Source organism: Manacus vitellinus, unplaced genomic scaffold (genome assembly GCF_001715985.3).
Source record: "Manacus vitellinus isolate BGI_N305 unplaced genomic scaffold, ASM171598v3 scaffold_104_pilon, whole genome shotgun sequence".
NCBI lineage: Eukaryota > Metazoa > Chordata > Aves > Passeriformes > Pipridae > Manacus > Manacus vitellinus.
In genome coordinates this window covers 184847-199380 of record NW_021938821.1, presented here as the reverse complement: position 1 = coordinate 199380, position 14534 = coordinate 184847, and the positions used below count along the sequence as shown (strand labels likewise).

The 14534-nt window shown below is 43.8% G+C and overlaps 1 protein-coding gene across 1 annotated transcript in view; it reads right to left on the bottom strand.

Moving 5' to 3' along the window:
- FBLN1 (fibulin 1) overlaps positions 1–4739 on the bottom strand; it is a 50330-nt gene extending 45591 nt beyond the window's left edge. The window contains exons 1-2 of the mRNA XM_008927395.3: positions 4688–4739; positions 2867–2966 (exon numbers count right to left, since the gene is read on the bottom strand). Of these exons, the coding sequence (XP_008925643.1) occupies positions 2867–2966; positions 4688–4739 (152 nt within the window). The remainder of the gene's footprint in view (positions 1–2866; positions 2967–4687) is intronic.
- Positions 4740–14534: the final 9795 nt, after the last annotated feature.

Sequence of the window (14534 nt, the reverse complement as noted above, 5' to 3'; positions counted from 1 at the left end):
GGACAGGACAGGGACCATGTCTGCAGTTTGAACTGGGACAGGCCAGTGACCATGTCTGCAGTTTGAACTGGGACAGGGCAGGGACCATGTCTGCAGTTTGAACTGGGACAGGACAGGGACCATGTCTGCAGTTTGAACTGGGACAGGACAGGACCATGTCTGCAGCTTGAACTGGGACAGGACAGTGACCGTGTCTGCAGTTTGAACTGGGACAGGACAGGGACCATGTCTGCAGTTTGAACTGGGGCAGGACAGGGACCATGTCTGCAGTTTGAACTGCACCACCCTCAGCAAGGGACACTCACACAGCTGGCAAGTCCCCCAGGAACAACAGGAGGCTTTGGGGGAAAGGATCCTAAAGAGATGCTGGAACCCAGACCTGTCACCCTGTTTCTGGGGCACACAGCAGATACCAGAAGGATGGTGCTTGAGAGGAAAGCCTTCCTTCCTTCACTGTGGAAGGAATTCTCCCCTGTGAGGGTGGGGAGGCCCTGGCACAGGTTGCCCAGAGAAGCTGTGGCTGCCCTAGCCCTGGAAGTGTCCAAGGCCAGGTTGGATGGGGCAGGTTGGAGCAACCTGGGCTGGTGGAAGGTGTCCCTGCCCAGGGCAGGGGATGGAATGAGATGATCTTTAAGGTCCCTTCCAACCCAAACCATTCTGGGATTCTATGATTTCTATGGATGTGTTTTAAATGGCTGGGGAAAGGTCAAGGTGGTGCAATTCTAACTCAGTAAGACAGCTGGCAAGCAGTGGGCTTGTTTGAGGGAAGGACTGAATCTGAGACAGCACTAAGTTACAAGCATTCTAAACATATGACTCAAAACTGGCAGGTACGTTCTTGTGAAGCGTGTCAGGGAAGGCACTCACATCTGACCTGTCCTGTTAGCACAGCCTTGGCACAGTAACCACACTAAATCCCTCACATTCCAGGAACTGTATGGAACCTGCTCCCTTCCCTATGTACTGTCCCCTCACACTCAGCTCTGAGCCTCACAAACCGAAGCTGAGACCCACGGGGTGAACAGCTGCCCCCTGGATTTGCACCACACTTTCCTGGAGCCCTCAGAGCCAGATGGTCAGCACTGAGCTGCACTGGAGGTCAAGGGATCCCAGCCGGGGTTTAAACAACCACAGAAACTCTGACACCTGCCCCCAGCAGCTCCCACTGCTGCAGGTGTCTAAACAGTCGCACTGGCACCTGCCCAGGCCTCGGCAAACACAAGGAACCAGGATTGTTCCCTGTTCAGGAGGAATAAATCGCCGAGGGAATTGTGCTCCCTCACGGCTCTCTCTGGCTCCAGTTACACCAGCAATTAGGAATACAATTTGGCCCTCACTTTTGTGTCTGAAATGCCATCACAAGGTGCACGTGGCATCCTGAAGTGATTTTTCTGTACCTCTCAGAGCTGTGCCAGCTTGCAATCGTAACTGGAGTAAAACAGTATTGCCATTGAAGAAAGCACCCCAAGGTGCCAATTTAACTCACTCATTTTTAGAGTGAAGCCCAGCTTCAGAAGGAGCTATGTTTTTTTCTTGTGCTATGTTTTTTTCTTGTGCAGCCATGAATAAATGCAACTGAACCACATTTATCACCTTCAGGTTTTGTCAATAATTATTCATATCTCTCACAGAATATGTGCCTTTTATTTTACTATTATGATTTTCTTAATTACACCTCAGTTATGCACAGAAGCTAGAAGAAGCATTTAGTAAGCTTTTTTTCAATTCCCATGAAGTCCTAGGGAGTCTCTAAAATGAAAATCTTTAGAAGAATAAATTAAATTTACAGCAGAATGGCAACTTACATTAATCAAATTATCATTAAATCATCAAGATTCTCTCTCCCAGATTGTTCAATAAACTTGGTTTCCTGTTTTTCCTGCCTCTGTTTTGTCTGTAGCTCTTATAACCCTTCAAGTATTTCCTAAATTGGCACTTCAGTCCTATCTGTCAATTCTTCTGCGTAAGAGACTGCTTTCAATGCCAGTGTAAATGCAGAAGTCAGAAAACATGGACAGACTTGCCTGGAAGACACATTCTTTCCATAATAAAGATCAATCCAACACTTCTACAATTACCAAGGTTAAATCACTTTTCAATCCACTTGAACAGAGGGGAGAAAAGAAAAGCATTTTAAATACAAAGTCCTCTGTGAAGCTGCCCCTCCAACCACCAATCACGAATTGTGAGCTCCACTAATTAAGTGTAACAAGTGCATGTAACAGCAAAAATAACACAAACTGTCATTGATATAAAAATTAGGAATGGCACAACCATATGAGAGATGCAGTAGAACCAAAATCTTACTGTGCAAGTGATTTTAACATTTAACTTCATTATTTCATCTGGTAGATTATCAAATAGAAATTAGTATCCTATCAACTGTCAACAGAATTAAGAAATATGCTTATTAACTAAAAGGTACTATTTTCTATAGTCCAACATATTTCATAGAATCACAGAATGGTTGGGGTTGGAAGGAACCTTAAAGCTCATCTCATTCCACTCCTGCCATGGGCAGTGACACCTTCCACCAGCCCAGGCTGCTCCAAGCCCCATCCAACCTGGCCTTGGACACTTCCAGGGCTGGGGCAGCCACAGCTTCTCTGGGCAACCTGTGCCAGGGCCTGCCCACCCTCACAGGGAAGAATTTCTTCCCAATATTCAACCCAAATTTCCCCTTTCAGTTTGAACCCCCTGTGAACCCATGAACCCATTGAAATGTGCCCCTTTTGAAAAGGAACACAGAAAGGACTGTCAGGAGAACGTGTTGTTACACAGAGTGCTGTCTGTTTTCAGATGGAACTGAAACATGGAATCATGAAGATGTAAACTGTACTTGAGTATATTACACATAACTCTGTACCTGCATTCTCTGGACTCGGATATCGGTGGCAGAGAAGCACACATTCTGTTTTTGTTTGCCCATTCAACGCCCTTGTCACAGCATTCTTCCACTGACAGCTCTGCAGAAAGAAAGAAAACCACAGCAGTCTATTTAACACAACCTTGCATCTCCAACTGAAAACCCCCAAGCAAACACAAGGAAGTGAGTTTGACACCCCCCCCAAGAACAGGGCACCCAAACCCAAGGCAGACATGGCCAAACAAGGCTCCTGGCAGCACCTTGCAATAAGCCCAGTGCTGGGGGTTTGCCTTCCTTGGGGAAGCAAACCTCAGTTTCCCTTAACCTTCCACACAAAAACACAGCCTGGGCACTGGTACTCCAGCAGAAAACAGCTCAGAACACTCCTGCACAACTACAGGATCTGCTGGATTGCAATCCATTACTATCAAATGTGGCAGTAGCAATAAGCAACCTTTTAAAATCCCTAAGAATACAGAATTAATCAAACAAGCGATATCAGAAACACCTGAATGTCATTACAAGTAAATTTGCAAAACTGGTTTCACCTGAGGTAATTATCCAAGTAATCTGCTTTACTCAAAAATATGCCTGTAAATGCCAAAGTATTGTAGAGAGGGACAAAAAGGTATATGGTATTTTGATCACTTAACATACGACGGAAAAATTGATCCAGATACCAGCTTACACCAAAGCTGAACCTAAGGGGAAAAGCACATTGAAGACAATTATTTCTGTAGAGTGTATTTTTGCAAGTCTTTAATTTAATAAAACTGAATACTGTAAATGAACTGACAAGCACTACTGGTTTGCTTCATATTCGAAGTGCAAAAGTTCAGTGCACAGCAGGTGTATCAGAACTTGGAATAAAACAGGAGTCACATTTTCCTATTAATTATCTTGTAGTCTGAACACCGAACAGCTCCTTGTGTAACAAATACACAATGTGTGTAAAGGACCCCTCTGATTATCCAGAGGGACAGCTTTCTAATGGTTTCTCTGTGTTTCATAAGTGTTTTGGCTGATGGCCCTGCCAGGCTGCTCCGGGAGTGCTGAGGGATGACACGGCCAGGCCACGCCCGGGTACCTCAGAGAGCTCAGGGAGAACCAGAGAAGTTCCTGAAGAATGGGAGACAACAAAGGTCTCCCTGACTTCAAGGACAAGAGAGGAGATCTGGGAAACTACAGGCTGGTCAACCTCTTATAGAATCATTAGGGTTGGAACAGCCCTCCCGGCCCATGGATCCCCCTGTGCCCCATGCCCACCTTGTCCCCAGCCCAGAGCACTCAGTGCCACGGCCAGGCCTTCCTGGGACACCTCCAGGGCTGGGCACTCCAAACCTCCCTGGGCAGCCCCTGCCAGTGCCTGACCACCCTTTCCAGGGAGAAATTCCTCCTGATGTCCAACCTGAGCCTCCCCTGGCACAGCTGGAGGCCGTTCCCTCTCCTCCTGTCCCTTGTTCCCTGGGAGCAGAGCCCGACCCCCCTGGTTTCCCCCTCCTGTCAGGGGGTTGAAGATCCTTGCCCAAATTACCCATTAGGCAGGTGGCAGGACAGGGAGTGCACAGCAGGTCACTCCCGTGCCTCCCGTGACTGTCTCATCCTTAGTTCTGGTCCAAGCACATCCAAAGGGAGCACATTTCAGCAGGCAGCCACATCATATTTGAGACTATCCATCCTCACAAACGACTTCCTGCAGAGTCTCCTAAGGACAAACACCTGTCTCCTCTGGCTCTCCCTACACCAGTTAGGAAGCCATCGTTCCCAGGTGCTCCTGATGTGTGGGGGTTCCAGCCCCCTCCCATCTGTCCACATACTCACCTCCTAAGTAGTTCCAGTTATCAAAATAAGCGGAAATAATTAAACTGTTCATGATCACACTAACTTTGACACACATCAGAGTTTGCTCAGCTGGCAGGTGTTCAGATGTGGGGAAGGAAAAAGCAGCTGAAAGCAAGAAGAGAAGGTAATTCCCTCCAGTAACTCAGGGTTTTTTTGCAGGGAACAACTTGTATTCTCAACTTAGTGATTATAATCCAAGGTTTCAAAGCAAAAAGGAAGAGGTTAAATGAGATTTTAAGATGCATCAGTCATCTTGAGGTAGGTACTTTTTTGTACAGTCAATTGTACAGGACAAAGCTCTGGAGTCCTGCACAGAATTCTGGCTTTAAGAAAGATTACATCAAAGTGGAAAATGAGTAAAGATCAGGAGGATGGTCAGGGGAATCAAAGCCCTGTTATATGAGGAGAAACTGGGAGAATCAGACCAACCTGTGAAAGGATGTGGTTCCTGTCAACAAATAGTACAGCAGTAAACAATCTGAATCACGGGATCCAGAAAAACAAAGGTTGTAGTAAGAAAATCATTAAATGGAATTACATTAAGTGTTAGTTTATAACAGAGTTCTGTACTCTATGACCCAGGTCACCCTTCCACTCTTACTTACATGCCCAAAGTAATGGTCAAAATTCTGTCATTACTAAGTCAAGGCAATATTTCTCCTGAATCCCAGAGTGTGTCCAGAATCCATGCCAGTGTCTGAGAGCTAAATGCAGTTTACAAGGCTACAGAGAAAATCAGTCTGGTAAACAACCATCTGCCCGTGGTGAAAGCCACGCACTTGTGTCTGAGCTCTTCTCTGGGAACAGGGACCCTGTCTGGGGCTCTCTGGCTGACAAACATCATATGCATCAAATTTCATACAATGGGTTGCAAATAACCATGTTTTTAGTGCTGCTGCCTGCAATCAATCTTAACTGTGTTGAAAAATGATACACATTTAACCGCAGTGCAGAGCTGGCTGCAGGTTTTTGCAGGGCTTTGTAAAAAATGGTCTTGGGCCAAGTTCCTCTCCAGAAGGACAATCCCTGGCTCTGGACACCAGTTCTTCTCTCCAAGCTCTGGCAACACACCTCTACTCCAGCGAAATAACTCAAGAATTCAAAGCAGGCCAAGCTAAGCAAGCTTGTCTGTAGGAGTGCATCCAGACAAAGGAGATCACGGAGAGTTTGCTGAAGGAGAACTGTGGTCCAGGCTCATTGTTTTGGTGACATCACAATTCATATCCTCCAAAGGTCCTGCCAAAAATCTCCTGAGAATAGAGGGAAGTGAAAAACAAGCAGTAAAAAAGGACTCCACCCTCAAGTCCATTCTTCTAAAACATAACAATTAAACAGTGAAAAACATTTTCTCTTGGCTTTGCAGTTGCTCTAAAAATTGCAATTCGTGGGCAAATCCTTACCCTTTCAAATCTCAGAAAGTGTGTGAACCAGAAGTGATTCTGACCATCTGGGCACTCAGGGTTGTTAATGAGTATTTAGGAACAGGACCCTTATCCTCTCCTGGCTGCATTCTTCCAGCCTTGTGGACTCCACTGCACACATGTGCATATTCATGTCGCTCCCAGCTGGAAACCTTTGGGCAAGCAGTTCATACTGGGGCACCTGTGCCTCCTTACACCCTCTTCAGGGGACCAACACCACAGGGGACTACAGACTGCTCCTTCAGGGTGTGCACAGGATGGGGCAGTGGCAGGCAGATGGTAGAAGTGCTCTGATTATGACATCTCACTTTCTGAACAGAAAATAATGGCTGTTTTTCCTCTGGCTGTGACCCTGTGTCTCAGTGCAGCTGATGGCTCGTGGCACCCCTCACAGCTGGAGCAGGAATGACAACTCTGCTCTTCTGAACCTGGTGCTCCTTCAAGGATTCTGCCAACTGCACAATAAGTTTCATGCAGATCAGCCAGAGACCTCCCAGGCATCAGAGAGAGAAAGCCCTTCTGGGAAAGGCTGGGGACACTGTCTGTGCTCAGCTGCAATGTGCCCAAATAAAATGTGCCTCCAAATAAAATTTGGAGGAAGAAACCTGACAGGGAAGTTGTGAATTCCTGTTGTGCAGGAATACACTGGCTGGTCCATTTTGTAAATTTGAGAAGCACTTGTTCAGCTTTCTGGTTCCACAAGACAGAAAAGCATGATAACCCAGAGCTCTGGTTAGATGACAGCATGTTGACTTCCTTTTCTAGATACACTAATTTTGCATGCTAAAAGACTAGTTGAGAAAACCCAAGTTTATTTTGGATAAAATCCAACACTTTGGATTTATCACCACTTTGTCCCTTTACCAAATCATGTGCAGCAGGGCATCCAAAAGATGTGTTGTGTGGTGACAGTGAGGATGCCTGTCCTGCTGGGAATGTGGTGGTGTGTGTTGGATTCCCAGGGAGATTTCAGGAGTCTCGGGAAGAGGACAGCAGAAACACAGCTGGAACTCAGCTCTCTAATTTCACAAAAGCTGTCGTGAAGAAAAGCTATCAGATAAGACATGATTAAGGCCACAGCTATTCAAACATTTTGTGTGCATGATGCATTCATGGGCTGGCTCTGAACTATGCACACGGGCACGATGTGTAAGAGCATATGGTTGTTTTAAAAAAAGGTAGTTTGCTAATCTTAACAGGACTGCCATACTGTGTGGGAGTTCAAAGCAAGAAATGTGGTTAATATCTGCATAACCTTAGACTTCTATGATGTAATAATTGCTTATTCAGCTGCTGCAATGAATATTTTCTGCAAAAGGAAGATAAGCTTAAGAATGTTACCCAAAGCATGATTCCTGGAATGAGAAACCCTGAATTGCTTCTGGGAATTGTGTAAAAAATAAGCAGAAGTAAAAAGGGATAAATTTCGTGGCAGTAGCATTCCAGTTAGATGAAAAAGGGACAGATTTTTTAAGTAACAATCTACAGTAGCAGCTATTCTTTACAGTTGCCCCTGATGGAAAGGTCTGTGCACAGTCCAGGACTGGATAGCTGTTCATTACTCAGTGCTGATCCATGGAACAGTTACCAGTCTGATGCTGGTACCAAACCAGAGCTACACCTGGGCCTAGATGGGCTCACCAAGGTAGTGCCAAGAAAGTTGGCCAGTTCTTCAGGGCAGTCACTGATGTGACCCTCACACCCATCAGCTTCCCAGCCCACATGACCAGCTGTGGTTGGGTATGGGTTTGGAACTGAGTCCAGGTCAAGGGGTCAAAGTCACTCCTCCTTACTGAGGTGTTTTCAATCTTCTAAGCACATGGATCGATTCAGTTTGTAAGATGTGGTTCAGAGCTTGTCCTTTGCTCAGTTCCCTCTGTCAGAGGCTCAGCACTGTGGAATGTGAGGAAACAGAGCGTGATTCTCACTCCTCAGCAGCCGAGGATCCAGGCAGCAGATGGACTCTGGGAGAGCTCAGCACCAGTCCAACATGTTTCACCAACAGCATGTCAGCCAGAACTTTGGGAGCTCGTGATTACAACACACATGCACTGGTTTAGGTTTCCAGTAAGAAAACCACTTGCAGCATTCCCTGTGTACCTTTTTGATAAAACCTTTCCTGTCCTGTCATGAAAACTCTCTCACTAGTGGTGCTCATCCATCTGACTGCCAGCTGAAAAAAGCCCAAGCCTAATTATGGGATTTGTCAAAATGACAAACTGGCCATTCATAATATTCACAGTCACATCCTTTGTCTTCCAGCCTCCCTTTACATCTGTACTCTCATAAAACCACAGCAACTGCACATCCCTTTGGCCAAGGCTCCACTTTGCTCGAGGTTCAGGGCAGTGTGGTCTTGGCCTGATCTGCAGCACCAAATCAATCATTTATTGAACAATGACACCTGGCTAATATTAGATGGACAAGTCAGCAGCTTTTGTAGCAGGGATAGCAGTCAAGTGCTGGCAGCTGGGATTTGTAGTCTTGATTTTCTGGCTGTTCTTACAACAAGCTGTGGAAATGCTGTCTGGCAATGCAAGCACATGCTGGCTGGCCACTTAAGGCATCACATAGACCCAGAGACACGTTTAGACAAGAGGAAAGCCAGATGACTTCAAAGATCCAACTGCTAATAGACTGACATGATAAATCCAGCTTTGCTACATCTTGATCTTGTGTGTAAACCTGGGGATTAGGCACATAGAGTAGGGAAAAGGGTGAAGGAGACCTGAAACAATGAAAGACAAAGACGTACAACAGAAAATCTGGCCTCATGATTCCCTGAAATAAATAGTCTGAATTGGAAGTAAAGGAGTAATGCAGGAAGGCATTGCCATCGTTCATCTGAGATGATTAGAGTATGTGCTGGATCTCTTGGGACTAGAGTTGGAATGAAGATGCCCCTCTTCCCTTTTGTATGCAGGGAAAGAAGTGGAGTCCCTCCTTTTCTGCAGAGACTTGTTGGTTCACCTCAAGGCTGTTCACCAGATGTGCCAATGCAGTGATGGGGTATGAGGAGCAGACACAGCTGAGCTGTGGCACCAGTGTCCTTTGGACAATAAGGTGTTCTTAGTCCTTCCACTCCATTGTTCTCTACGGGTTCTCTTTAAAACTCTAACAGCTTGAACTTGATAACAAATGCATAAAACCTGGAGCCAGGATGGCTCTCCCCTGACACCCAGAGCAGCACAGGCTGCTGTCTCCAGGGGATGTGTTGTAGGCTGCCAGGCTGTGTTCCTCACCAGCTGTCCCTCTCCTCTGCTGCTCTAGTCCACTGCTTGCCCTCAGAGAGGGCCTATGACAAAGGGCTTCTCTCTTCCAAGTGGGGAGGTAATTTTGGAGCTCTGTGGACTGACAGACAATCTCTCAATTTGTGTGCTGCTAAGAAACAGGATGTTATCTCCAAACAGCCTTAAAGGATTTGAACCTTTCCTTTCAGAATCAGTCTCAGGGGGATTGTTTCAGGACAGCTGAAATCACTGAAGAAACCCAGTTAGCACAGCAAGTAAAGCAGCAGCACCCTAAAGGAAATGCCTACTATGTTAGTTTGTTTTGTGGTGGGTTTGAAAACAGCCAACATCTTACTGGAAATTTTCTTAGGTCTGGAGAACACTCATTTATGGGGAATGTGGCTCTGGTAGCACCAGCAGTGGTCATCACACAGTTAGGGGGATTTTTCAGATACAGCCAAACCTCATTTTATGAGATATCTGTTTGCAGTTTATAAAAGAAGTCCTTAAAATCTTCCATGGCAATAGCTGGTGATGAGGTTGCTGCTCTGGCTGGTGCTAAGGTCAGGCCTGAGGGAGGCAAAGCTATGCTGCAACACCCCTTATGCTCTCTAGCAGGGAAAGCAAGTGGTTTTCTGTGGGTTTTTTATTTTGTCTCAGGTCTAATAAAAAATTCTTTCAAAAAAGTAGATAACTGGCTACTACGAATTAGAAAAGACAGCTCCATCTATGGCAGGAATAAGGCATCTCATATATGTATATATTTTTTATATATATGTGTGTGTATATATATATAAATGTCACAAAGGATAGGGATGTAGGAGCCCTCAAAAGGTTATCTTGTCCCACTCACTACTTTCAGGCAGAACTGATAAAATTAAGTCAGTTGTAGGCAGAGTTCTATTTAGTTGTTCAAAACAATATCAAGTGAGGCTGAGTCCCAAACCTGTCTAGGCAACGTTCCTCAACATTTTGTGCATTCAGCAACGACAGAAAATGTTTAATAATATATTGGCTCCCTGTCCTCCCCAAAAGCCCATTCCAATTCCTTCTTTTCCCACTACCTCTTATCCCCAGGCTCTTCCACCCAGCCTGCTGTGCACCTGAAAACTGCTGCTTCACGTGATGTCTTCTCTGGGAACAAATTCCTTTCCACTTTTTCCTCCTTCTGGTTAGGTTACTTTTTGGGCTTCCAGGAGGAGGCCAAAGACCAAAAGATGTTAAGACTGGAAGAATGAAGACTGTTCTGAAGATTTCTGGAGGACATGGAAACAGAGGGTACATTCACAGCTCCAGAGGGCACAGGTGGCCTAAAGAACCCAGACTCACCAAGGTGACATGGAAGGATGTACAATAAAGACTCATGATTGGAAGAACAACAACTGCTTTTCCTGACATGCTAAACTTTACCCTTCACCCCTCCCTGTGTGAGAATATCATGCAAATAATGAAATTACTTCACAGGGTGTTGACAGAAAAAGTGCCACTTCAGGCTTTCTCATTTAAGAACAAATTTTAATCTTCTCTTGATTTCTCATTTCAAATCTTGGGAAAAAAAAAAAAAAGAAATGTGATTAGAGAGTTTTATATAGGGTGTTACACTTAACCCACTGCTAGTCCTGTTTATTTTTATCAAGGTCATGACTCAAAATGTTCTGCAGTAAACAATGATCTTTGAATAGTCCTTACAGAGCTTTGGATTGAGTCCAAGTGTATGTATATATTCAAATTAAAGCTGAAATAGGAATGAGAATATGACAGAGCAGCATGTCTCAGAATATCAAACAAACATGCTCAAGCACTTCTATATTTTCTTATGTAAAAGGGTTACAGGAAAAATATTTTCACACTGGGATTTCTCTCTTTTCATCTGACCAGAAAATTAGTAAGAATAACTATGTTTTTATATACTGCTAAGGTGAAATGGATCTACTCTGCAGGCAGCATGTTCATTGGGGAATATAAAAACAAATATAGACAATGATGAAAGATTCTGATATTCTACCACTGCTATATTTGAAGAACAGTCTGGAAACACTAAGCAGATGGGATAAAATTTACAGCACAATGGGTCGAGGTTCAAATATGGAAGGAACCACAGACTTTACAGAGCAGGGAGAAAATAAAGATCCCTTTTTTGCATATAGTTATATAGCAATGCTTTGGGGAAGGTTTCCTTTGGAGAAAACATCACTAGTACTCTTATAGGAGATTTTCCTCATTACAATTATCTGTACTGAGCATGGATATCTAGTTCTCCCAGGTTCTCTGCCTAGGCATGGATATTTGAAGTCCTCAGTGCCTGAAATTCAGTCACTGACAAGAGCAAAGCTGGGAGACTGCAGCATTTCCAGTGGATGTAGCATTTGCACAGCACATCCTTCCAGTGCTTAGTGAATCCCTGGAAACACCTACAAAGCTGGAATACACCAGACCAAGTATTTCTATGTCTATACACTTACTTCAGCATTGATACAAAAGATGTTTTTAGGTATTGCTTTCTTTATTACTAAGTTTAAGGTCTCAATCCCCATTTTGACAGGGCTCAAAACTGAACCCTTTGGTGGGGAACATATTTGCACCCTTGTGCAGCACGGGGTGTCTGTGGTGTTAGTACAACCCAGAAATCAGTGTACATCCTCTGCCTGTGTGCTAAGCACTCAGACCTTCATCAGCTTTCTTTGAATGAAAATCTTCCAGTAATCTGATTACCTGAAAAGAATTTGAATGAAAATCCCTGAGAATCTAGAAATTTAGTTTCTTCTTGAGATCCAGCAGCACGTACTTCAAATCCAAAAGGCCATTTCTCAACTCTTCTAAGTCTAACATAGGTTATAGTAGGTACAGAGCAGAGACAAAGTACTCCTGAGTGCTGAGGAAAAATAGAAGTGTTACTTGTTTTAAAAAGTGATGGCAAGAAGCTTCCTGAACTGCCTGAGCCAAAGATCTGTGGTGTATTCAGGAGAGCACAGGCCTGGGAGATGCTTTAGAACAGTTGTGTCCTGTTGATCAGAGAGGGCTTTCAACACAGCTTGTACTGACCTGTCCCTGTGTCTCACCAAAGATGGTCTCAGCAGGACAAGAATCCTCCCCAGGTCTGCTGAAGAGGCAGGGGACTGTCCCAACTGTCCCCTCACCCCCTGTCACTGTAAATCACCCACTGTATCACTGCTGTAGGGACTACTCGACTACTCCTTCTGCATGGACCTGACATTACTCTGGCCATTTCTAAGCTCATTTTTACTCACAAAATATTGTGGCCAGTAATTCTTGACATTCTCCTAGGGCTCTTCACTGATCTGTACTGACCCTTTCTCTCCTTTATGCTTTTTGTGACCTCGTCCTCTGTTTTCCCTCTTGCTCCTGACAGCTCCTTCATGGACTTCTTAGTGGACACTTTCTGTTCTTTCTCACCCTGCAATCTTCTCAGTCTTCTGCCTCCACTTCTACATCTTATCTTGGGGTAGTGTTATCCACCTTCCCAGTTTAATTATGTGTGATGACTTAGCTATTAAAATCCCACTTCTAGCTTCCTCCTTCCATCAAATCTAGACATAAGCACATGTGTCTGACATTTCCTGAGTGCTTTACAGCAGCTTTTACCTGTTCTGGCTAAAATGACCTGCTTACTTTGTTCTTTCTTAACTTTATTCATTTTCTTTGCTCCATGTCACTGTCAACCCTCACTTTCTGCTACATTTTCACAAAAGCTTTTGTTCATTTATCTCTTTCACACTAACCCACTCTGTGTTACCATTAAAATTCTTGCCTGTTGTTTTATTTGGATTTCAGCTCTCTCTTTCTTGACCTTCTCTGTCTTACCCTCTTTCATTCTCTACAGTCATTTTACTACATCTGGTAAACCCAGATTCTCTGCTTACTGAATTCATTTTGCCAGCTACTTCTTTAGAACTCTCAAAACCAAAGTCAAGTCTTTCATGGTCACAGGTAACTCTATTTCTGTCAAACTCCAGAGGGCTAAAGCCCATCTTTCATTTCAGAAAACGTTACTAGAAATATTGTGGAACAAGTTGGTCTTAACACAAGTTTGTTTTGAAAACACATGTGAAGTTGATAAGAAACTTGCAGAATGGGCTAAAGTGCAACAAAACAAAACAAAAAACCCTTAAAAATGCATTGCCCTGCTATCAGATAATGCCTGAAATCTGACAGAGCAGTATAAATATACTGAAGTAACTTGATAAGCTGGTTTATGGGGGTTTCTCTTGGATTTCACTAGCGTGTCTGCTTTCAATTACACAGATGAAAAATAAGAGCTTAACATCTTGCTCTTCCCTGTTTGCAATAAAATGTCATGTCTGAAAATGGACCATTAAAACAAAACCCAACTAAAAACTAACTTAGAGGTAGCACTCGTATTTTACAACTGGTAGTATGTGATTTTTGGGGGAGGTTTTATCTATGACAGAAGGTAAGAAAGCACAGATTTAGCCTTTTATGTGTCCTACCTCCGCCCATATACTTCTACAAATTTACTGTTACAAAAGCACATGTAAAAATCATAATCTTAAAATAAAACTCATTCCACAAAGTCAGTGGAACATTTTTTTTTATTACAACTATAAGCTCTCCCTGAATAGACATGTTTCCAGATGTTTAGTGAGTTAAAACTGTCTGTGCCTGTAGTACCAAGACATGCCAAAGACAGAGTTAGAGGATGAACTATTAATACACTGACTGGCCATGATGATGTAACTCATCTTCTTCAGTACTACTATCCAAGTACTGTACTGGTGAGTTCTAAGGATATAGAAGTTCTCAGTGGAATTAGAATATTTGGGAATAAAAACCTGACATACCTTTTACTACCAAATTTGGCTACACTTTGTGTTAAAATAAATTTTGAAAACCTAAACTTATTTATTTAATTACTTCTCAGTTTTCTAAGAAGCTGTCCAGTAAGTAAGGTTAAATGTACAGAGATTATAAAGTAAAATTATTCGGTGTTTTACAATAATGTTGAATGCTAAAAATTACTGTGTCTGCACACTGGGACACAGCAAAGCCACAGTTTTGCTGAGGTACTCTGTTGTCTGAGGGAAAGTAGGAGCTATTTGGGGATTCTGGAGGTAAATGCGGCTCTTCTAACCATCTTTAGACTGTCCCTCCCTCTTTAAAAGGAGTGGCTACCATCTCTTCATGAAATACAAGGGT